The sequence below is a fragment of the Cucurbita pepo genome, chromosome 1 (genome assembly GCF_057944985.1).
Source record: "Cucurbita pepo subsp. pepo isolate OVF chromosome 1, ASM5794498v1, whole genome shotgun sequence".
Classification (NCBI taxonomy): domain Eukaryota; kingdom Viridiplantae; phylum Streptophyta; class Magnoliopsida; order Cucurbitales; family Cucurbitaceae; genus Cucurbita; species Cucurbita pepo.
The window spans coordinates 6,567,242-6,591,832 of NC_141798.1; the positions used below are offsets into that span (position 1 = coordinate 6,567,242).

The 24,591-nt window shown below is 36.8% G+C and overlaps 3 protein-coding genes across 3 annotated transcripts; all 3 read right to left on the reverse strand.

The window, feature by feature from the left end:
- Positions 1-41: 41 nt before the first annotated feature.
- LOC111778634 (uncharacterized) lies at positions 42-7,312 on the reverse strand. The gene is made up of 8 exons (XM_023658570.2): positions 6,984-7,312; positions 5,704-6,864; positions 4,735-5,152; positions 3,736-3,880; positions 3,438-3,553; positions 3,261-3,339; positions 2,283-2,516; positions 42-771 (listed from the first exon to the last, which is right to left on the reverse strand). Exons 2-8 carry the CDS (start codon positions 6,815-6,817, stop codon positions 415-417), a joined length of 2,463 nt encoding a protein of 820 aa, XP_023514338.2. The 5' UTR covers positions 6,818-6,864; positions 6,984-7,312; the 3' UTR covers positions 42-414.
- Positions 7,313-8,626: 1,314 nt separating this feature from the next.
- On the reverse strand, positions 8,627-13,123 carry LOC111808494 (protein IQ-DOMAIN 2). Its single transcript, XM_023694505.2, has 6 exons — positions 12,962-13,123; positions 12,515-12,620; positions 12,150-12,419; positions 11,030-11,257; positions 10,439-10,558; positions 8,627-9,546 (listed from the first exon to the last, which is right to left on the reverse strand). The coding sequence occupies exons 2-6, from the start codon at positions 12,584-12,586 to the stop codon at positions 8,911-8,913; spliced, it is 1,326 nt and encodes a 441-aa protein (XP_023550273.1). The 5' UTR covers positions 12,587-12,620; positions 12,962-13,123; the 3' UTR covers positions 8,627-8,910.
- Positions 13,124-14,836: 1,713 nt separating this feature from the next.
- On the reverse strand, positions 14,837-23,145 carry LOC111780021 (uncharacterized). The gene is made up of 4 exons (XM_023660274.2): positions 22,443-23,145; positions 21,382-22,227; positions 19,208-20,365; positions 14,837-18,319 (listed from the first exon to the last, which is right to left on the reverse strand). The coding sequence occupies exons 1-4, from the start codon at positions 22,600-22,602 to the stop codon at positions 15,447-15,449; spliced, it is 5,037 nt and encodes a 1,678-aa protein (XP_023516042.2). The 5' UTR covers positions 22,603-23,145; the 3' UTR covers positions 14,837-15,446.
- Positions 23,146-24,591: the final 1,446 nt, after the last annotated feature.

Consider the following 24,591-nt stretch of genomic DNA (forward strand, 5'->3'; position numbering starts at 1 on the left):
AGCAATATGTACATTAAAAATGTATGTAAAACATGAAAAGATTGGAAAACAAAATGGTTGGCTTGGCATAAATGTACAAAAATGAGCACCTTTGAACTTGTTCAGGCAAAATACATTAAGGCATAAGTTTATATATCCTTCTTTATACCTAAATTGCCATAGTGAGGGAAACTCAAAATGTCGACATACAAAATGAAAAAGCTAAGAAAAGTTCGATCGAGGGAAACATCAAGTCTTGAAGGAAATGGCAGTGATGTCGACGGATGAAAATCTACGCAACTGATTTCTGTAAAAGTGCGAGCAAAAAGAAAACCCAGAACAATCACACAGAGAGTGCGGGTTAACGTGGATGAGATACCTCCAACAGTCAAAACCACGGCCTTATGAAGGCATCCAGAAAAAGGGGTGAGAAGTTTAACCAGAACCAGCTGCTGCTTTCTTTTGAGACAATTGGTCTGCTGCTGCTGCTAGCTCCTCATTTTTGTCCATTGCTTTCCTTGCTAGTTCATAGCCTGCAAAGTTCATGGCACCCAAGGGGGCAATCCAGAAGAACCTGGGCAATGCTCCTTTGAACAAACCGATGGGGCCTTCGTGGCGAAGAATTGAAATGAAAACAAATGACATTGCAACTGATCGACCTTGAGCTGTCATCATTCTTGTCTTCATCACATCAAAAGGTGTTGTAACAACAGCAGCTAGCCCGCCCGACAATGCCCCAACCGCAATTGTTTCCCATGGCTCAAGCTCCCGTGAAAGAAGTTTCTGAACAGCCTTTTAAACAAACAGTAAAGAACATGTCAACAACAGTCGCCTCATTGTGACTAGTGGTAGATCTAAACGAATAGGTGAATTATGGGTTTCAAATTCTAATGTAGCTTCCAGAGTACAACAATTGAGGCATTTTGTTTGTTAGTTTGTGTACATTTTCGTTTTCATTTTTCTTTGATAGGAAGCATAAATTTCATAGCAAAAATGAATTAAATAAAAGAGGGCACAAGTGAACATGCAAAAGGGTTAATAAAGGAATCCAAGTTTTGCCAACAGAATGGAACTACCCTCGGGGCAAGGAGATTTGGTTTCTCCATGCCAAATAAATAGACCCACAAACAACTCTTTTATGGCTGCGAGTGTCGGCTGTTCCTCAAGTATTTTAACTTTGAAGGGTATACTGAAGAGGACTTAATTAAAGAAAGAGAGCTACGGAAACTGGAAAGATGGAAATACTTCAACCTCTCTAAGGAAGACACTAGACGTAGGCTATTGCAGTATTTTCCGACCTTCCAACTTTTATCCTAATCGATAGTGTTGATTTGAAGGGACTCGATGGATTTTTTATTTGGTGGAGGCATAGAGAACAATATTAGACATTTAGTTAATGGGCAACTGTGATTTTACCTCAGGAAAAAGGTGGTCTAGGTGTTGATATCTTGAAGAAAAATAAGGGGCCTTGTTTGTAAAGTGGCTTTGGAGGATTCCAGTGAAGAAATGGGTACTTAGGAAAAATATCATCAGGCATATATGGCAAGAAATTTCTGATTAAATTGTCATTAAGGGAAGTTATATCAGCACTTGGAAGACTATTTCAAGACTTAGACCCCTCTTTGATGAACGTTCCTCAATTAGAGTTGAAAACTTGAAAACGGGGAGAATACCATAACCTCCTATGCATTTTTTACCTAGAAGATTTTCTTTGATACAGGAAGAGATGTACTGAAGAAAGATGTTTGAGAGGAGAGCAAAGCCAATAGGAATTTTCTATTGGGGAGAAACTAAACAAAAATAAATAAATAAATTAGAAGAGGAATTCCAGTAACAAGTCCAGCTACAAATTGGAGTTCGCATTAATACTAGGGAAGGTAGAAGATTGTGGTCCTTATATCCAGTGTAATACTTTCAGTTCTCTTTGTTCTTTCACTTAGTGAATATGACAAGCTGCCTTATAGTTATGGAAGATGTGGCTGAGGAAATATTGGGGGATAAAGTACCAAAAATAAGTTAAATTCTTTGTATAAACTATGCATTGTCCAGGAGGTTTTAATGATGCCAATAGAATTTTAAAAAAGATGACTTATAGTCTTTGGCCAAGTTGTCCCATTTCCCAGAAAAAGATGGATTAGGTGGTCGACCTATATTTTCAAGCCATTTGTTTAAGAATCTCATATGGTTTGACCATGGATCTAAAAAAGACGAGTAAATAAGCTACAACAAAGAATTGCTGTAGGAAAAATGTAATGGAAAATTTAATTTTGAAAAGAGGTTGATAGATGGAATACAAATCACACCTTTTTCGATTCAGCATAAAGTCCCATGCCGGCAACATAGAATGGAACTTCTCTACAAAGAGTGGCACCGGTCCCACGGAAGAATCCCTTAAGGCCATCTTGTTTCCAAGTCCCCAAAATTGCCTGACCTACATTGTCAAAGAGTCCCGCCTGCAACCTCTGCTTCAATACCTCACATGGGATCCGCACTGCAGTCCCCAAAAATGTACTCCAGAACGATGCAAGGGATTGGACCTACAAAAAGTGCTGAGTCATTAATCTAAGATCCCATGGTGCATCATAATAGGTCGCAGAACACATCCTAAATTGAATGAAGAAATGGGGGTGATGCATCTGTAATGTGGGTGTATCTTATGCAGAAGAGCGTGCATGATGGTCTACGTAACAGTCGAATCATAGTTCTTAATAATTTTATACATTTTTTAGGAGAAGCTTTGGGCTTGTGCTGAAGTATATAAATAACAATACGTAAGAGATACCAAAACACATAAAATTCCCTAACTTTACTATATATCAATATATCATGTAACAAGTTGCCTAAAATAAATTAGCCAGTTTATCAAGGCAGATAAACTAGCATAGATGGTGAGTTTATCTAAATCAAAATAAATGGACTAAAGTAACCGCATAGTTTCAACCTTCCAGATAAGTAGATGTCAATATTTTATGCCCAATTGAAAGAAATACGAAGATTGGAAATTAAAGTCTCCACTGAGACATTAAAATTCATGGACGCAACTTGTGCATACCATGAGGTACATGAAGATGCAAGTCATACTCACCACTATTAACATTCTAAACAACATACATGAAGGTCCAAATAAAATATACAAGAGGAAGGGTGTAAGAAAAATCAAAAGCAACCAGCTAGTGAAAAGATCATGACCACTTGATTTAGATACTTACTTTGTAACTTTATCAATTACCAAAAATGTTTATTAAAATAATGATAACCAGACAGAGAAACCTAAAAATCACCTGTATGTCTGGGAGTGTTGGAGCTACATTTATCAAAAGAAGTTTCGTTGCTTCAAATATTCCAGTTCGCAAACCATGACTACAAGATTAAAAAGAAAGTATCAACAGTTTGATACCCAATATGGTACATCAAAAAACTCGATTTAATTAGTGATGATTTGGTGAAAAGAAAATAACCTTGAAAACTGTCCTAGAATGGCAGGAATTGAACCTCGGTATAGACCTCGCACACCAATTTGTGGAATCCTGGATATGACTTCAGGGAAAGTTGATGTTGATGCCTGTACGCGAGTCTGAAAACCATGAAAAAGAAAAAAAAGTCAAGATGAGCATATTGTAGAGAAGAGATCAAACCATCAACAAGTCTGAAGTTTAAAGAATCAAAAAGTGAAATTTTCCTTGAAAAAGTATATCATGATAGGACAAGTGGGAGAATTTTAACCAAGACTAATTAAAATTGATTCAAAGAATTTGCCTTAATTGTATCGACTGGGAACATTAAAGAAGTAGACAGAGCACAAGAAAGACCCCCAGCCAATGCAGATCTTAGAACGCTGCCAGCAGGTATTTCCACAGGTGGTGGAACAGCAACAACTGTAGCAGCTTCAAACCAGATACTCCTGTATCCATTATTAAAGAAGTTATAACGTTAAAAATCTTGGTAAATCATAAACAAATCCTAAATTCATGTTCAATATAAAATTAGCAAGTTCTAACCATTGGCTACCTAAAATTACTATACAACTTAACCAATTTTATGATAGCCATAAGAAAAGTGAAAATAACCACACAAGATATATGCCATATACCTTTAAGTTCAGATATAATATAATTATGACTGAAGCACAAAATCACAGATAACAACTATAATATTTGCAAGTACCCTCTAATATTAATTCTCAACAACTAGAGTCCCTTATAAGTTTCTGGCTCAAGACTTGTTTCTTGTATGACCCTTTTCCATTTATACTTTTACCTACAAAATGAAAGTTGGTCACTCCATTAAATAGATTTTTTTTTTGTTTTTTTCCCTTAGAAAACTCAATTAGGAAACAATGTCATCTGTAAGGAGTTAATCATTAGCAGCACGATAGGTAACATCATAAATTTTGAATTTCCATACAGCAAGAAGGGCACTTGGATTATCAAAAATCTCAAAAGAAGTCAACACAATACCATTTATACACAGATATTCTTCCTAGTGATGTATTAGATTAAATCCAAAAATCTGATGTCAGGTACCATTTTAACTGTACACTTGATATGGTTATCTCAAGACAAAAATATATCATCCAAGCAAACTAAGTTGACTCTTTTCAGCTAATAAGCTTCAATTACTCCATGAATATAGCAAAAGAAAAAAACTCATTTTTTTTCCTTTCTCATATTTTAGTAGAAAGAACCTCAAGCAACTGCCAAAAAGTTGGACCATAAGATATACCCTCAGAATATCAAATTAAAAAAGCCATCTTACCGTGGATCTTCTTGCAGTCGATCTGAAGGAAGAAGCAGCATAAAGTTTCGGAAATGTCCATATGAGATAGATTCCTCAGTGTCTGCATTCAGAAATCGCATCATAGCAACAGCATTGTCTTCATTAGCAGGGAGCCCAGCATTCTTAAGCGATGCCAATATTTCACTTTTTTGCAAAGTCCCTGACTTGCTCAGACAGAGAGTAGTATATGCACGTAGAATGGTTGGTTCCTTCTGTTCCATGAAAGACAAAAATTGCTTCCAACCAAATGACTTCGAGAATATGTGACTTCTAGTGCGATTCATGAACTCTCGAGCATATCGTTTGGGCAATTTTCTCTTTCTAATGGCAATTTCAAGATCCTCCATAGTCACTTGGCCATCACCATCCCTATCCAGCTCTTCAAAGAACCTCCTTCCTGTATAAGAGCATTAGGTTGACAGACCTTTTCCCCCTTAAATAAATTAAGTAAATGGACAATTGGGTGATAGTAGGAGAGTGGCGACATCAATGGAGACATCAAAAGACAAACTACATCATTTTTGTCAGAAATGACCATGAGCTCATGACTTTTCATCACAGATGCAGGTTTATAATTGCCTTCCTTGATGTGACGAAACAGAAACTCAGTAAAACCTTGGGCATAAGCTTTAGTTAATAAAAGAGGAACATAGAAGATGACAAGTCCTTAATCAATCATTTAGATCCCTGGATTTTCCTTGATACAGATCCATCTGGTCACTCTAGGGTACAAGTTCCGAGAAGAATGTGATTAAGAAATATCAGAGAAGGCAGGCTCAATACATATATCATTTAATTGAAGAAGAATGTGATTAAGAAATATCAGAGAAAGCAGGCTCAATACATATATCATTTAATTGAAAAATAACAATGGCAAGATAATAACATTAAATTTTTAAACCAGAAAGTAATGTTGAACGCAAAAGAATATGAACCATTCGAGCATACCTTCAGCCTCTGTGTATCTGAAGAAGTCCTGAACTGAGATCAATTTCTTCTTGTCTGGATGATCTTTAGAAGACCGCCCTACTTGTGGTAAAAGCTCAATGAGCTCGGTCAATGACACAGTAGATAATGTGGATCTCAAGCGCTCAACATTAGAGAGAGGAATGCTTAGGATGCCACTCGCTAGTTTCTGTGGTGAAATGCCACTAGTTTCTTCCCTATTCTCAGAAGACACACCATCATCCCCCTCGTTCACAGAAGAACTGACTCCCACTATGCCTGATGGAACACCTCCAACTCTTGCAAACCTCAAGTTCCCCAAAAACCCATTTACTTCTGCTTTTCGACCTTCCCAAATGCTTGCCACAGCCTTGAAATGATCAATCTGAGGGGCCAATGGTGACGGTGAGGAAGTATCATAGCTCTTATCAACATTTCCTTCTTCCTCAAGATCAAACTTCTGAAGATTCTGTGTCAACTGATAAAAAACAAAACCTATTAAGCACTCAAATGGCACACGTTTTCCTTCATCGTGCCTCAAGCTTTCCTGAAATGATTTAGTATGCTGCTTCTCCTTCTGCCTTTGTTTTGAATCACGTGAAACTTTTTGCTTCGTGCACAAACCTACCCTTTCTTCCTCATCCGTTTTCTGTAATCGTTTCTTAATTGTCTTAAAAGGGCGGGGAAGTGCTCGAACAACATTGTTAACCAAGAAAGACCAAGAGACAGCAAACTGAAAGCACTTCCCACAAGAGGCCTCCTCCTTAGCAAAATCTTCCTCTTCCAATGCACTCTCGGAAGCCTCCAAATTTACTGGCTTCAGCGAGAAGTTTCCCAAGAAAGCCTTTACTGGAACGTTTGTACCTTGCTTCCGTTTATCCCCAACGACACAGGGACTCACCTTCTTCGTATCATAGATCACACCTTCGTTCTGCGTATCCTCATCCTTAGGTCGCAAAATAAATCTTATGAAATTGTCCTCATTCCTATGCCCGGGGAGACGATACTCAAGATCTTTCGCTACTTTTCGGAAGCCCAATTCGACTGGCGAAAGCGCTTCTTTAACAACTTGAATCGAGTTGAAAAAAGATTCGATAGGGTCATTAGCAGACACCATTACTGAAAACAACTAAAACTACACAAATCTTCAACGAAATCGACGGACTGCTCCACAGACACCAGTAATCCAAACACCATTCACACAGATAAAACTAAAATAAGAAAGGAAACAACGTACAAAACTAGATGAAATTCTCAATCAATAAATCCAAAAGAATCACTACCAGACGGTGAGGAAAACCGATTGAACAAAAGCATCACCGCGATAATTGAATCCGAAACCAACAAAACCCAAAGAGACGAAGTTGAAATCGATGCGTATCACACATTTCGGCAGCGCTCAAGAGCAATCCATTTCTGCAGAAAGAAACAAAGAGACGAGAGAGTTCTAGGTCGCCATTGTAGCAGAGATTGAAAGGAAAAATGAGACGAAGACGAGTGGAATCTGGGGCAAGGCTTTGGTTAATGCTTCCTTAGCGAGACGAGTGGCAGACGAAGCAGAAGAAGAAGGAACCAGCAGTTTTGAGACCGGAAAAGCCTATCATTTTTTTCTCTTTGTTTTTTCAATCTAAATTATTATTATTTATTTTTTTTCAAAATAATTTAAATAACCCAAACCTATACTTTTATAATTAATATATAAAACATATTTTCAACAAAATTATTAATATAAATTGGAGAAAAATGCGAGAATCAAATAAATAATAACCATCTTTATTAATTTTGAGCATTTATTTCCTCTCCTTATTTTAATAAAAGATTTAGAAATTAATAATTTTATTTTTTTTAAAAGTAGTTGAATAAAAAAAATTACTAACAAATAATCTAAATTAATTAAAACTTTACAAAATTATAACCAAGTCCAAAACTTTCCATATATTTAAATATAAATATATTTAATTAAGCTGTTTATTTAGGAATTTTTGGTTAATAAATAAATTTATTTTATGTTTTAGGAAATTGGTTTTAAATAAATTAAAATGGAAACGGATAAATGTGACGTAAGCGCTACGTAGGGTGGGGCGGGAGGAAGCTTCGAATATTGGGCTCTGTCCCATTTTCCGCTTCTCAATGTTTTTTTTATTTATTTTTTATTTTTAAATCGGAGGAGTTCCTTATCCATATGACGTGTCTTTATTTAATTCTTTCTTTTTTTTAAAAAAAAAAAAAAAAAACTTTCATAATTTGCGTTCCGGTCCCTCTACTTATTCCTTTGTAATTTATCATTTTCCCCAAAAGTTTGGTTAATTACTTAACACACCCAAATATTTATACTTTTTTTTTTTAATTGTTTTCTTAATATTTAAATCAAATCAATGTGGTAAATTATTATTTTTTATGACATTATGCTCTAATTAAATTTATTAAATTATTTTCATTTTAGCCTATTAGCCTGACATGCTCTCCTTTTTGTGATCGTGTTCAATTAACTTCAATATGAGGCCGTCATTAAAAATGTTAATGTAACAACGTAGTGAAGGGTATGAAGCCTTCGATCTCAAGGGAAGGAGTATATGTCAATTACTAAGCTATGCTAACGCTAACAGTAATTTTATTTGTTTGTATGGATTATTTTTGTAATAATCCACCTAAGGCAACTACTAATAGATATTGTCTATTTTAGCCCATTACGTATCGTCGTTAGCCTCACCATTTTAAAACGCGTCTAATCCTAATAAGAGATGCTTCATTCCACTCGATCTCACAATCCACTCCTCTTAAGAGCTCAACCTCCTCACTGGGTGACTCCACTACCGGTAGGCTAAGGTTGTTACAATTTTTCTTATTCGATGATAGTTTCGCCGATCTATATTTCCCGAGGAAGAATAAAATTAAAATCAAAGCACATACTCCATAATCCATACTATAACTTAGAAGGATTCTCACAATATTATAGACAAACAAATATACAAATGGATTCAATAGATAAAAGCCACCCAGAAACAAACAAGAATTTCAGGAAGAACAACGGTATGGGAAATGAGAAAAAAGACACTAAAAAAACCAAAGAAACATATATATTAGCTCACCCAAATGGTCAAATAGAAGCTGTTGAAGAATGCAGGTGATGAAAGAATGGATTCGTCGATTCGACGAACTCGACGATCAATCAATCAATTATCGAACTTTCTCATGGTTTTATGTGCTTGGCTAGTATTTCACCAATGGAGGACTAGATCGCCTCCTTGGCTTAACAGGAGGAGATGTAAAGGAAAGCTGCTTCCTTGCAGAACCTGTACTTGTAGATCCTTTTTCCATTGTTCCTTTCTTCTCTGTTCTAGATGAACTTGCAAACCGGGACGGAGTCTTGGCAGCCTTTGATGGCGTTGTGTGACTCGAAACTGAAGGTGAACTGGCAATGGTTGTATCATCCTTGAGTGATGACCCTCCAATAGTATGCCTCCGGAAGAGCTTTGAATTGACATCATACGCGCCCCAGCTGCTTATCCCTGAATTGGCTGCATTCTTTTTGTTTCTGCTAGATGAGGGAGATAGTGGCTTAGAAGTTGAAGAAGAATGATGCCTATGCAGTTGGCTTGTAGGAGACCTTAGAGAAGGCTTGGTATAAAAGATCTGATCACGACGAGCACAAATTTGGATTATATCAACCACAGAAGCACGGGTTGCAATGCTCATGACAGAAATGTGATCCAGTTGCTCGTCGGTGATTCGGAGTTCCCATGGACGAGCTGCCATCCACCTCTCCAACCAACTCCAACCCCAGTGGGGATTGTTTGGATCCATGAAACTGGGGGTTGCAGTTCTTGAAAAAAATTTCCATGTTGGCTGTTAATGATAGATAAAAACTTATTTTCATATGACTTTCTAAAAGGAACGCTACCAAATCGAAATTATTGTTTACAGAACTTGACAAACAATCCTACTATGAGCAGAACAAAACTGCAAGGAGTAGCTAATGGTACCTACAAGAGATTTTCTAAAAGCTACCTTATAGAGAAAGCTAGTGCAGTGAGATATCCTATAGACATTAGCAACTTTCTATCAAAAAGAAATACATTCAGCAGAATCATAGAACTAAGGCGATTACATAACGATTGAATACCATCAGGATTGCAAATTATATGGACTTTTTGAAGTACCCTTTAACTGTGAGATCCCACATCGGTTGGGGAGGAGAACGAAGAATTATTTATAAAGGTGTAGAAACCTCTCCCTAGTAGACGCGTTTTAAAACCTTGAGCGGAATCTCGGAAGGAAAAGCCCAAAGAAGACAATATCTGCTAGCTATGAGCTTCAGTTGTTACAAATGGTATCAAACCAGACACCAGCAATGTGCCAACGAGGAGGTTGAGCATCAAAGGAGGGTGGACACGAGACTGTGTGTTAGCAAGGATGCTAGACCCCAAAGGGAGTGGATTATGAGATCCCATATTAATTGGGGAGGAGAACGAAACATCCCTTATAAGGGTGTAAAAAACTTTCTCTAGCAGACGCATTTTAAAACCTTTCTCTAAGAGACGCATTTTAAAACCTTGAGGAAAAATCTAGAAAGGAAAGCCCAAAAAAGACAATATCTGCGAGCGGTGGGCTTGGACTGTTACATTAACTCAACAGGTAAAGTGTCCTCTAAGTTCGGACCAATAAAATCATTGTGTTTCAGAGTTATGAATTAAACTCAGCAAGCACATACTACGGGATAAAGAAAAACATGTGGTACCTGATGAGAGTAAGCATAAGCCAGAGCCCTTTCTCTTCTAAGTGCACCTACTTGCTTGTTCAATAATTTAGCTTCAATTTGTGCCTTAGATTGGGTGCTGTGATTCCAGTCATTGTCCATCTGTAATGCAAGTCATGGAGGACGCCATTGTTTTCAACAAATACACATTTACACTACTTGAAGTTTGATTCTTAGATAAATGCAGGAGGCAGAAAGGAGGGTAGTGTAAAAGCAATCGTTACAATGATATATACATGAAGTTACAGCAATGACCAACACTTGGATGAATGACACTTTACTGTTGAACAAAAATAAGAAACTGGAAAGAAAAGAAAAAAAGACCAGCATGATGATAATTAGACCTTTAGTTTAGGCTTGAACCTTCAAATCTGGGTTGTATACTACATGTATGGATGCAAGCATGCATATGTATATACAAAGACCACGAACAAGTAGCAACCGAAACAACGTATTCAAGTACTGACCAGAAAGGTAATTGTAATACAGGGGCCACAAGTTCATAATTGCACAGCACAGCGACAGACTTGTTTATACAAGCACTACAGACAGTTGGAACAAAGGAGAACTTACAGAAGATTTTAACTTCTCGACATGTTTCTCACGTTTCTTATAAAGTTGCCGATGAAGAGACTGATTTTCTTCCGACATTCTTATTCTCCTCTTATGAATCTCTGCCTGTAAATGAGTAATGGTCTGCATGTATTTTAAAGTATGGGCCACTTGCCGTTTGACAGATTGCCCTTGTGCCAACGCCTTCAATCTCATCGACGCTTTGAGAGCTCTCAATGCTCTCCGTGCCTGTATTGAGAAATGCAAAAGAATCATTCATACATTTCATTTCTGAAATGCAAAACACTCGGGGAAAATCATGATGCAAATCATTACCGATGTTTGTTTGTATCCAGTAGAAGAAAAACTCTTCAAAATCCAGGACAGAGTTGAATGATAACAAGAAATACTTTCATGAAATTTCAGTAGGAACAGCAAAAAGAATGAGCTTAAAACTCCAACATTTAAGGTTCTCATTTCTCAATAATGAGCAACAATGACTATAAATAAGCCTCTTGGCTGATGTACAATTGGATTTTCAGCCGATATATCACCAAAGTTTAAAGCTATTGTGTTCAAAAGAACTTGTTTTGAAGAAACAATGAACCCCTTCTGCAGAAAATAAAGGTACGACCTATCGATATACAACTCCAAATAAAACTTGGTTGTGAATTCTATAAATTTCTTGAACTACCAATAGGTAGAAACAGTTTTTAAAAAGAACAAATAATCTTAAACTCATGGACAGCAGTTACTGATGTTTCTAATCCCTAAAAGATCTTAATACTACGTCGAACAAACGGTGTACTTCGTTTGTTCGAGGGCTCTAGAGAAGGAGTCGAGCCTCAATTAAGGAAAGGTTGTTCAATAGCTCTAGAGAAGGAAACTTCAGGGGAGGCTCTACGGTGTACTTTGTTCAAGGGGAGGATTGTTGAGGATTTTTGAGAGAAGTAGTTTCACGTTGGGTAATTAAGAGGAAGATCATAGATTTATAAGTAAGGAATACTATCTCCATTGGTATGAGGTCTTTTAGGAAAACCAAAAGCAAAGCCATGAGAGCTTATGCTCAAAGTGGACAATATCATACCATTTTAGAGGTTCGTGATTTCTAACAAATACCGCAATGTAAACTGGAGCATACCGTATATCCACGAAACGCAGCTTGAATCATAATAGCAGCTGTTTCCTCCGACATCTCTGGCCGACGAGGGATAAACCTAGGTGGATATTCAACATCCACAGCCAGCTGAGCTTCAGCAAGAGAAGGCTCCGCAGCCTCCAAATGCGCAAGCTCGCTTGTTTCTATCATAGGAGGCTGTGCAAGAACCTCCAATTGGGATTGTTCCAAGAAGGAAATCACATCCACACTCTCCTCCTCTTGGAACCATTTATTCTTACATTTGTTTGGTTTCTGTTGAGATAATATAATCGAAGTTAAAGGGCAGATTTCCATATGATTGTAAAACAGTGAAGAATATATCTCAACAGAAGTAGCTCAATTCAAACCTTGTCTTTCTTCTCATGATGGTGACTGAGAACTTTCCTCACTCCAAAAAAACAACTCCCTTTCTTCCCCATTTCCTAGTTATTCATATGCCTTCTTTCTCTTTATCTGGTAGCAGGGAGAGAAGAACAGATGAATTTCCAAACCAAAATGAAATCAAAACACCAAATATTTGAAATCTATTGCTTAAAAAGTAAAAACAATGTGAATTACGGCATGTCAAATTAACTTTCCATTAAATGATTCATAGATAGAGATAGTTCATCAAATCACGTACAAAAACAATAAATCTCTAGTAAAACATTATATACATCAATAATCAACACAACACCTAATATCACAAAACTGCAGAATCTCAACCAAAGAATGATCAGCATACATCGAAAATCAAGACTCAAGAGCGGAAGAAACAAAGAAGAAGCAGAAGAAACGAGAAATGATTTGAATACCTATGCATGAAGTCCGAAATCGTGGTGAATCGTAAGCGAAAATTTGTGTTGAAGAAAACAAAAATCTGAAAGAAAACGATGAGAAGGCGTGTGGAGAGCGAATACAGGGAGGGGGAGAAGGTGGAAGGGATGTTGAGAGAGAAACCAGAAGAAATCAGGTGTAAGCAGAGGAAATATTTGATTGACATTGGAATATTTTATCATATTTAAATAACAAATATTGTTACGATTTGTTTATTTGTTTATAAAAGTTGACTTATTGCATTGTTTTAACTTAGAATATTATTTGGAACGTCAAATTCCATCCCAAAATTGGAAATATACTTAAATAAGCAGATTATTAAAACAGTCGTTTAGAGATAAATTAATTAAAATACCTAAAAAAAATTTTAAAATTTTAAAATTTTAAAATACGTTTTAAAAATAATTATAAAATTTTAAAGGTAGCATTTATATTTTTTTTAAAATAAAAATTTAGAGATATATAAACGAAAACCATCTATCCACGACTCACATCATCTTTAAACTTTTTTTAATATTACTTTTGAAATTTCTTAAATATTTTTTAATTTTTTTTAAAAGAAGTTCAAAATTATATTTAAGAAATATATATATAAATAAAGATCCAGTCTTTTGGAATTTTATTATTTAATTTAACAAAATTATTTGTTTAAAATTTTGTATTTCCAAACAAGAATAATAAATTTGTTTTGTGCTTTTATATTAAATTATTATTCCGAAACTTTCATTTTTAAAAATTTAGTCAACCCTTGGAAAATAAAACAGGAAGTTCAACAATTTTTTAATAAATATTTGAGAACATATATATATAAGGAAAATTACTATGACGTTATGCCACGTTTGCTGGTCGGTTTGCTGGCCCACCCTAGAATTCTCAATTCATAAATTAATTATTCGTTGACCTACAAAGATGTTAAATCTTTTTTTTTTTCTTTTTTTTTTTCATTTTAATAATTACTTCTAGAAAATATTGAAAAATAATTTTTTAACTTGAAAATATAACAAATTCATGTCTTAATCAATGATAGTTTACTGAACTAATTCCACCAGAAGAGAATTTATTCAAAATGTAGGACCCAACAAGTTATATCCACCATTCAAAGAAATTACAAAAAAAAAAATTTGCTGTAACAATGACATGGCCAAGAGGAAATTAACTGTACACGATCCCGAGTAAAATACTCGAAAGACGAAGAATTTCCTGTACATGACACTGAGTAAAATACTCGAAAGACGAAGACTTATCTTCTATATTTCTCCAGCCACAAATCCACAAAAGTGTTAAAAAGTTCTTCATTTCTCACAACACATTCATTGGTTACATCAGTGAAAGTAAAAGGCACAGTAAAAAATTCGCCCCATTGACAAGATTAATCATTCGTGTACACAATCCCGAGTAAAATACTCGAAAGACAAGACTTATCTTCAAGAAGCCTTCTATATCTCTCCAGCCACAGACCCCATTAAAGGGTTCAAAATTCTTCATATCTCACACATTCATTGGTTATAACAGTGAAAGTAAAAGGCACGCAAGATTAATCATATTCTTGTACTCGATCCTGAGTAAGATACTCAAAAGACGAAAACTTGTAGCCTTCTATATTTCTCCAGCCACAAACCCCACAAAAGAGTTAAAAATTCTTCATATCTCACACATTCATTGGTTATAACAGTGAAAGTAAAAGGCACGCAAGATCGATCATATTCTTGTACTCGATCCCGAGTAAGATACTCAAAAGACGAAAACTTATAGCCTTCTATATTTCTCCAGCCACAAACCCCAAAAAGAGTTAAAAATTCTTCATATCTCACACATTCATTGGTTATATATAACAGTGAAAGTAAAAGGCACAGTAAAAAATTTACCCCATTGGCAAAGATTAATCATTCTTCACGTTAGTCATACAAAATCTAAAATACAGACAGACAAGGAAATATGATACAAGACAAATTTTGATGACTATATATTATAAGGGAAATGCTACAAAATACTCCTAAACCCTACAAATACAACTAAACTAGTATAAGATAAACAAAGAAAGAAAGAAAAGAAACAAAAAAAAAGGTCAAAGGAGAAGCTGACCAAAACTACTAACCTCCACTGGGTGAATGAATGTCAGGAGTCAGGTAGGTTAGGCTATCGAAGTTGGGAAGGCTCGACCTGTACGAGAGGAGAGAGCTGTGTGACTATGGCCGCTCCCAGTTTTTAGAACATTATTTTCTGTGTTGCAATCAAATACAACAAATACAGAAGACTGCTACAATATTACAATCCCCTAAAATCTCTTCCTCTTTTTTTTTTTTTTTTTTCTTTCAACCAAAAAGATGGATTTTTCAGAACCCATTGGTTCAGTTTTCAACTCCTACCCTACCACTTCTTCTTAACTTGAAACAGACTAATCATATGATACAGGCGAGGATCTCCTCCCAAACGATTGTGAGGGCCCCCAGTGCACATCTACTGCTACCTGCTGCTGCCTAAATCTCCATTGCCTCCTCCTCTCCAACTCCCATCCTCTCTGGTAAACGTGCTACCAGGTTGCCCGACGTACTGATCGGACTTTGCGTAGTGCATTTTAATGGCTGCCACGGGATCTGAAACACCAGTACAAGAACCACCCATGAGAATCCCTCCCCTTCCAACAACATTCATTCCAACAACCACCCTTCCCTGCTGCTGTAAGCTCGATAAAGATAGCGGATCGTAGCCATTTCTTCTATGCATTTCGGAAAATAGATCGACTGGGAAAGGTCGCATGTTGACACCATCTCGACTTCTGTATGACTGGTAATCGACCACTCCATCCTTAGTTGGAAAAGCTGACACCAGCTCATTAAGATTTCGGTCACCGTTATTTGCAAGTGCCCGCAATGGCTGCTGTTCGGTTTTAAGAGACGTTGCAGAGTAGCCACTGAATGCAGCAGGATATTTAGCCTGTAAAATGGCAGAATCAGGCAATGCGGACAGCCCAGTCTGCATTCTGCTTCCATTCCAAAAACCATAACTCCTTAACGGAACATTTTCTCCCATATCGTATGATTTCCTCAGCTTGTGAAATTCCTTTTCCTCTCCACAATCATTAGAACCAGAACTCGAATTTTGCAGGGAAGGGGCATGACTTAGTATCTGACCGAACAGTTTCACATCACCCTTCCTGCGTGGAACATCCGAATCGGAAGCATTGCCACTGCATGAAGTGTTCTGATGATCATGACCCAATTCTACATTACGAGGCAAAAGAGGAAGTTCAGCCGCCTGGTGGCACGGCTCCTTGGAACTGTTACAATTTTGAAGATAGCAGTCCTCAGCAACATATGTACCGTTACAATTGATCTTTGACAGCCCTTGAAAAGCAGGAAAATCTGTGTGATTGATATTTCTATTTATGTCCTCAACAATTTGTTTGTTGAAAGGATAGCTGCTTGGGAACTCAGATGATTCAATATGGCGCGACAATCTATTTTGGTGATCAGCACAGTCATCTCTATTCATAGGCTTTTGGTGAGCATCACCAACCCCCTGCAAAACAAGTGTTGATGGAAACATATCTTGGTTAAGCATTTCTTCCCTTCCAATGACACCAGGACCAGAATTCCTGACAACAAGAGAGTTTTCATCCTTGATACAAGACTTGTTCGCTACAGAATCCACTTTAAGAATTTTTGGATGTGAAATTTGTGGATCAAATCCCAAGGCCTCTAGAGCAAGATTGGAATTAAACCCAGTCGAATCCTGAACGGAGCGCTGTAACATACTCTGCCCATGTAAATTAGTGTCACTTCCGTCTTCTTCTCCTCCAAATGCAAGCTCCGTTGTAGCTCTGCTCTCACTCACAGCTGCTGAGTTTTCATCTACTGTGGCCACCGATTCAGGTCTCAGAATGTCAGGATCGTTACAGCGCTTGCAAGCTTCAGTATTTTCAGAACAGCCTTCAATTTTGTGGTCATGTGCAGGCTGGCTTGGAAAAGCAGCAGGATTTGTGAGACTACAGGCAGAATGAGAATCTAGATTGGGCACATCCTCTTCCTTCGAAATCTCAGAAACCAAGTTTCCAACAGCCTCAGCACCTGTAACATCCAACTGTTCAAAAGCTGTACTTTCCTCAAATTCACTACTATTTCGCATGTTGGCAGTCACAGCAGAAACAGATTCTTCATGATTTATGATAACAGAAGTTGATAAGTCATTGACCGACTTGGAGACAAATTCATCGCTGCTGCGGGCTCCACAGGTTTCCACAACACAGTGGTCGTCCGTGTCGGTCCCACTCCCACTGGAATCATTACCACTCCCAGGTGTTCCAACATCTCCAGAATTATGTATCAAATCCAATCCAAGGCATTTCCGAGCTTTGCTGAAAAAAACCTTGCACTGGTCCCTAGACTTTGATCTGACACATCTTGATATCATATCAAAATCCTTACCATAGGACGACACAGCCTGCATTAAGATCGATTTTTCCTCATCTGTCCAATTTGAAGAATCTACATCCTCAGAACTATCATCTGAACAAGGTTCATTATCAGTTTTCTGCATGACATCAGACGTAGAAGGAAATTTCGTTGCAGAATCCACCTTGTGGCACTTCCGCTCCTTGTGGTCCTCACTGGGATCAATAGCACTTGTAATGCAAGAGCTCAGGGCCTCTGAAGATATTGAACCACATATACCGGCAAGAACATCAGCAGCAACAGTTTCTTTCTCAGTCTGAAGAGCATCCAAATTGTTTTTATTTGAAGGAGTGCTAGCACTCCATGTTACTTTTGAACCAATATCCCCTCCCATGCCCAAATGACGATTACAATTTTGCTGGTTTCCAATATTGCCATCTGCCTGTGCTGCCATTTCTGACGCAACACCTAAAATATCAAGGGAAGTAGCATTCACGTCCGGATTCCATTTTTTCCCTGATGTTAGCATGTATGTGACGGCAGAAGATTTCACTTGCTTCCCCAACTCCAAATTTTTATTCTTCTTAAAACTATCAGACTTATGATTTTTGTAGTAGAACTGGATACAGTCTGCTGTGGTTTTGAGGTCGAGAAAGGAAGAAATTTTCCTAAAATCCTTTCCAAACAACGATAATTTCTCCCAGAACATCTCTCTCTCAGCTGAAGTCCAAGGGTTTATCATGTTCCTTTCCTTCTCAACAGCACAGGGATCTTCAACCAACCCATTATGAGATATGAACCTTAATGCCATCTTTTCATTCTTGTCCAAAATCATAGCTGGCATCTTTAAAGTATTCCTGTAGAGCTTAACTTGTGGGTTCAACAGCAGCTTGCTGGAGTAACGAATAGCTATTTCAGAGTTAACAACAGGGTTCTGACTCTCTCCTGAAAAATCAAAATTTAAGCATTCATAAATCATAACGACATTTCATGATTAATAGAGAAAAAATTTACGATGGAATTGTGTGTTCAACCATTCAACATATTAGAACGGTGCCAGTTTAGAAATGAGATAGATTAATAGTCGGCTACCAAGCAATCACAAAGGGGAAGAAGAAAATATACTCATCAACACGAACTACTACAGAGCTCTGAATCTAATGACCCACAAACAACTTTGAAGATGTCAAAAAACGTAGACTGCCAACAAAATAAATGATAAAAATGCATCTTTTTGAAGAAAGTTCCGTCTGAGTTCTCTGGCCACGAGGAAAATATTGAACACATTTACTAAACCTCATCAAGCTTTTTTAAGTTGTGACATAACCTGGATCGTCAATACTCACATGTTGTATGCCAAATATATATATTCCGCTATCATAATTTGCAATGAAATCAAATCTTAATAGAACATAACAAGCCTAGTAACACAATCCACCAATTAAAACCAACCTGCTGACAACAGAAAGTAAGGAAGTATAAAATACAAGATAAAGAGAACAGCTCCCACTAATTGTAAATCACAACAAGAAGTGTATAGACAGGCTGGCTTTTTTTAATTGAAAACTAAAGTTTCAATAAACAATAATACTTGATGATACATCATCGCAGATGAGAAAATTCCCTAGATTTTCATCATTAGCATTCTATTTAAATTTAAAAAGAAAATCAAGTACATAGCAGTTTGGTCATCAACAAAAACAGGGTAAATCATTTTTAATTAAAAATAGAAAATATAACATTTGAAGAATTAGTTTGAGATAGAAAAGAATTGTAGGTCTGGAGTGGAAAAGAAAAGATAATCAGCTGAAGGAAAGATGAAACTAATCTTACCATGCTGTACAAAACGGGAGCGAATTGAAGACCTGTACTTCTGATGGCCAGAATGTGTCACCCTTAGACTCAATTCCTTTTTTTGGGGCCTCGAGCGACTTTTCTTCACAGAATGCAGCAACCCTTCTTTCCATGAGTGTTGCAAAGCTTTAAATCTAAGGGTTAATGCACTCTCCTTGAATTTTAAAAACTGCCTCCTCATTGCAATTTTCTCTTTAACGAGTTTCTCTGTCTCAAAGCAGGAGACAATTTTGGTGCTTTGAGTGCTGATCTTGCACATTTCTGTTGGTAATTCCTTAAAAATTACTTCTGCCGCTTTACTTGCATATTCTTTATTACGTGCAAAAATTAGATCACGGAGGGATGATCCACTATCAGCTTGGATCGTCAAATCACCATAAATGGATTCACTGGTACAACTCTTAGCAAGAATGCATTCATTACCAGAGCCAATTGTTAAATGTTCATCAACAAAGGGCCCAGACTTTTTAAAACTTCCTTCCATCTTGTCAGGTACAATTGAATCTGTAGCTTCAGAACAATGGTCATTTTCCACAAGATTAGATGCAACAGCCTTTACTACTCGAGATGGTTCGTTAAATTTTGATGTCACAGTTCCAGGACTATCAATTTCATCAGCCTTTGTACCAACATCTTCAATTCCCATGTCACCAATGCAGACTGGCATTTTCTCAACTGTTGCATCAGAAGAAGATACTATTTTCAAGGGAGCAGGACGAGGGGCAATACAAGAGACACCATCTTGTTCTTTGAAATATGGCACGCTCTCCACCAAATGCACGGCACTGCAAGATTTTGGATGAGAAACATTCCCTCCGTTTTCAGATTTCAAAGACTTAAGTTCATTTTCAAGAAAATCAATTTCAGACTCCGTTGTTTCCAATGTCTTTGAAATTTCACCTTTATATGCCAGCAGCTTATTCAATGTAGACTTCCCAAAACATGATTCTACTGTACTTGGGTCATCAGAATTAAACAGTTCAACAAGTGACGATCCTAGATTAGTAATTGAACTAATCTCCACCTTCTCTATACTAGAAAATAATTTCTGAAGATGATTTTGTGAACTGGACCCAGGTGAACTACATATTATGCCATCAACACTTGCTGCCTTACTAAATGGTTTGTCCTCCAAGCCTATTGAATTCAATTCAAAAAGAAGAAATAAAAAAAAAATTGTTCAGCATATACAGAGGCAAGAAAGAAAGAAATAAAACGGATACTACAACTTCTAAAATTGAAATTCAAGTATATACTTCTTCACTCATAATCACGAAAGGCTACTAAAAGTACCCACCCAACTACTTTCTTCTAGATTTGAGGCACCTACAATTCAGCAAACAAAGAGAAAAACAAAAGCAACCCCACAAAACGCAACCAAACCAACAGGGGCTATGGGGAAGATATTACCCAAAAAGACCCTGAATCAGAATATCAAAGGACCACAATTGATCGGGACATTATAATTAGAATGTTCCGGAAGGAATGTATTAGGTAATAAAAGTTTTGTGCCAAGGTAGTTACAAAATACAGGAAACGAAAAGGTCTACAGCTAAATCAGAGAGGAACTACCCATAAACCTTAACACAAACCAATTGTTCATAGTTTAATAACGAGATTCATAAGTTGATGGAAAAGACATAAGAAGTCCAATATATGAGAAATTAATGCAAGCCTAATACTTAAAGTTTATCACGATATAGGTGCACAGAACCAAACTCCACCAGCTAATTCCAACTTCTTACCCTTCACTTCAATGTTTCTACTGCATACAAGTTGCTTTGCCCAGGTTCAATTAAAATTCTCTTTACAACCATCAAAACCTTTAACTGCACATGCATAAATGTCCACCTAATAATTGCATGTGTCATCGTAAAACTGCAGTACAGCCAACATCACACATAATCCATGCAAAAAAAAAAAAAAAAAAATCGATAGTAGATTACAATCCCATTTCCCATTCTTAAATCTTAAATTGACTATGCCAACTTGAGCCTAGCACAATAGTTAAGGAATTAATAAAAGGTTGTAAGAATAGGTTACGCATAAATATTGTAATGATTTTCACACACACTAAACTAATTACAAGAATAAAGCACTTAAAGACACTAAAATATCACGTCTATAAAGTTTTTTCAATGGAAAAGGCTCACCTGATGATGAGCTGCAAGCAAAAGAGGATGGCGTTGCAGGAGATGCACAATCTGAAAAGGGCAAAGTTTTGGGGCTTTTCTCAGCAAAGTTTGAACCAAGTGAATGAGCTAATTCAGCACTACTACTGGAAAGAACAGTCACTTCTTTTCTCAGACTTCCATCAGGAACCTCAACTTTTTCCTTCTCATACTTAGCTAATCCATCACCCCATCCAAGCCTTGGCTTCTTCCTTGAAATTGCATCTTCAGAAGGCAGAGAAGATGTCAAACAGGCAGCAGCTTCAGCAGAAGGGCTTTGTAAAGGAGATGCAACTCTATGAGGTAAATCAGTCTTTTCATTCTTCGAGTTTGTCGAACTGCTGTAAGCAGATCCTCGAGAAGACAAACTCCCAGATCTGGACCACTTAAGCGGCTTCCAATCAGTGGAGCCGAGGGAAACTTCGACATCAGACTTCGGGCCATTTCCTAACCCATAAACACCACCAACCTTATCGTTACGGTCCTTAGAGTGAATTTTATCTGACACACTCACAAAATCAGATTGAGGAGAGGAATATGTCACCGTATCATCTAATGACCTCTGATCAGAACTTGCATCCTGCGATGATGGCCTTCGGGACGGGTTTCCGAATTCTTTGCTATTCTCCTTGGAGTGACCTCTCCAGTCTCTCTGACTAAAAGAACCTCTACTTTCTCTTCCGATTCTATTATATTTTCCATCTCCACGAGGAACTGACGGCCGGAAGCTCTCATCTTCTAACACCCTGTCACTGAATGACCGAGAAGGCCCGTAACCGTGACTGGTTTCTTCAGAAAACTGGTGCCAACCACCCAGCTTACCATGACCTTCAGGGGGAAAATACAGAACGACATAGATAATCAATACCAGCAGAGAAAAAAACATACGGGCAGATTTGGGGGATAGGAGGCAAAATCACAGAGAAGGAATAAAACCAAAGCTTTAACCAAAAAAAAAAACGACGATAATGAAACCTGCTTATTAGACGACCAGAGATCTAAGAAGTTCAAACGAGAAACAATAGAGTAAAATCAAAACTCACCAGTAGGTCTTCGAAAATCAGCAGAACCCCACCGATTGAACTCGCGAGATCCATGATAAGAGTCCCTCCATCTGGTCGCAGACCCTATGGCCTCCGACTTCTCGTGTTTCCTCTCCTTGAAGAGGTCTTTCCTGTCCCACGGCAAAGGTTCTGGCGGCATGAAAAGCAAGAAAATTGCATGAGCATCAACGAACAACGGATGCCCCACAAACACACACAAAAACCAGTACAAAAACCCCTAGCACCTCGCCCCCACAACCACAGCCAATTCCAATTCCAATTCCAACAACTGGGCAACCAATTTCATCCACCTCACAAACCAGAACTGTGGTTCGCAAGGCACATAATCACACAATCAAAAGCTCATAAAACTTGAGCACCGACTCAAATAGCCCCCACAAACTAACCCTCGCAACCAATATCCCCTTCCTTAAGCCTCCAAATACACAACCCTCGGCGCTGCAAATGAATTGTAGGGCTTGAATCAGATGAAAAAGACGATTACAGAGAGAATTCTTCTCCTTCCTCCTCTTCTTCCACTTCCCCCAGGGTTTGTTAGCAATCTTCTTAGTGACTCCTTTATCTCTCTTTCTTGGCTGGTGGAAAATCTGCTTCAAAAGAGAACGCGCAAGCAAGACGATAAGGAACAAAATAGATCCTTGAGCAAAAAGAGAGCGAGAGAGAGAGAGAGAGAGGCATCCGGATCTCAACGCGGTTGTTAACTGCATTCCAATCACGCTACAAGTCCGGGAAATAAAATAAAAGAAAATCAATTATTTTTTTAAAGAAGTTATTTTCCTCCTTTATATTTCTCTCACCATATCTGTATTTTATTCTCTCACTCTTTTTTCCGTCCTCGTCATTCTACTTTCTGTATTACTAAATTGCCCCTGCATCTATAACTTATTCCCTTCTCTACCCCCACTCTTTTTTAATCTCTATTTTTAAATTTTAATTTTATATTATAATAAAATCATAAAAATATTATTTTCTCAGCTAATTTGAAAACCACAATTTTGAAATTTTAATTTTATTTTTAAATTTTAGCTTGTAATTTAAATATATTTTACAAAAATATGTGAAATTTATAAACTTGGGAAAAATTAAGTCTAATATTAAAAAAATAATATTATGTCTTAATTTTTTAATTAAATATAACATAAAATTTTCATAAATTTATTATTTTTAATAAAAAAAAAAGTGACTAATATCTAAAAAATTCATGAATTTCAATAAATAGGCTTTTTAACTCTAATCTTCTATGGTTTTAATAATTAAATATTATTAATGTTGAAATTATCACTTTTTTAAAAAATTAGGGTTAAGATAATAAACAAGTTTAGAAGTTAAATTTAATTTTCTTTTTTTTTTTCTTTTTAAAATTTATGTTTTTTCCTTTTTAGTTATTATAAATCAGTAAGAACAAAATTAATCCAAGGGACAATTACGTCATTTCGACCCAAAATGGATGACTTTCGCTATAATTCAGCATTTCCCGCCTTCAACTGAGATTGGCCTTTTATTCCGTTTTCCCCCGTTAATAGACGGAGTCAAACCACAAAACGACGGAATTGACAATAAAATAAGTTGCCACGTCATCGTCACGTGAACAGTTTTAAGGCACGAAACCAGAGCACGTGCTCTCTGCACCCACTCTCAAGTTTCGAACTATTCCCCACCAAAAGTAAAGAAAATAATAATTATAAAAATACAAATTTTGTTAAAAATTAATTAAACTATTATAATATAAAATTCTTTTTAAAATTCTTTTTTTTTTTTTTTTTACATTTTATAGAATTAAATAAATATATTTTTTTTAATTTTAGAATTCTCCTATGAGTAAAAACAAAGTTGAGGAATAAGTTACGATTAACAAAACCATATATTAATTTGACAAGATAAATAAATAAAAAGTACGTGTCGATCACGCGTCTACTAGCGAGTGACTCTCTCCTTCCACGGGTGACGTAAGAATCTATTACCCGCCGTCTCCGGCGCCCGTCGGTTACGTGCGGCTCGTCTCTTTATAAATATTAAATTAAATTCCTCTACCTTCGCGAAGTTTCCTTTTGACTTTTGATTTTCATATTTGCCCCTTTATTGTTTTAATATTACGCTAGTGCCCCAAGTGCAAAATATATAAATCATT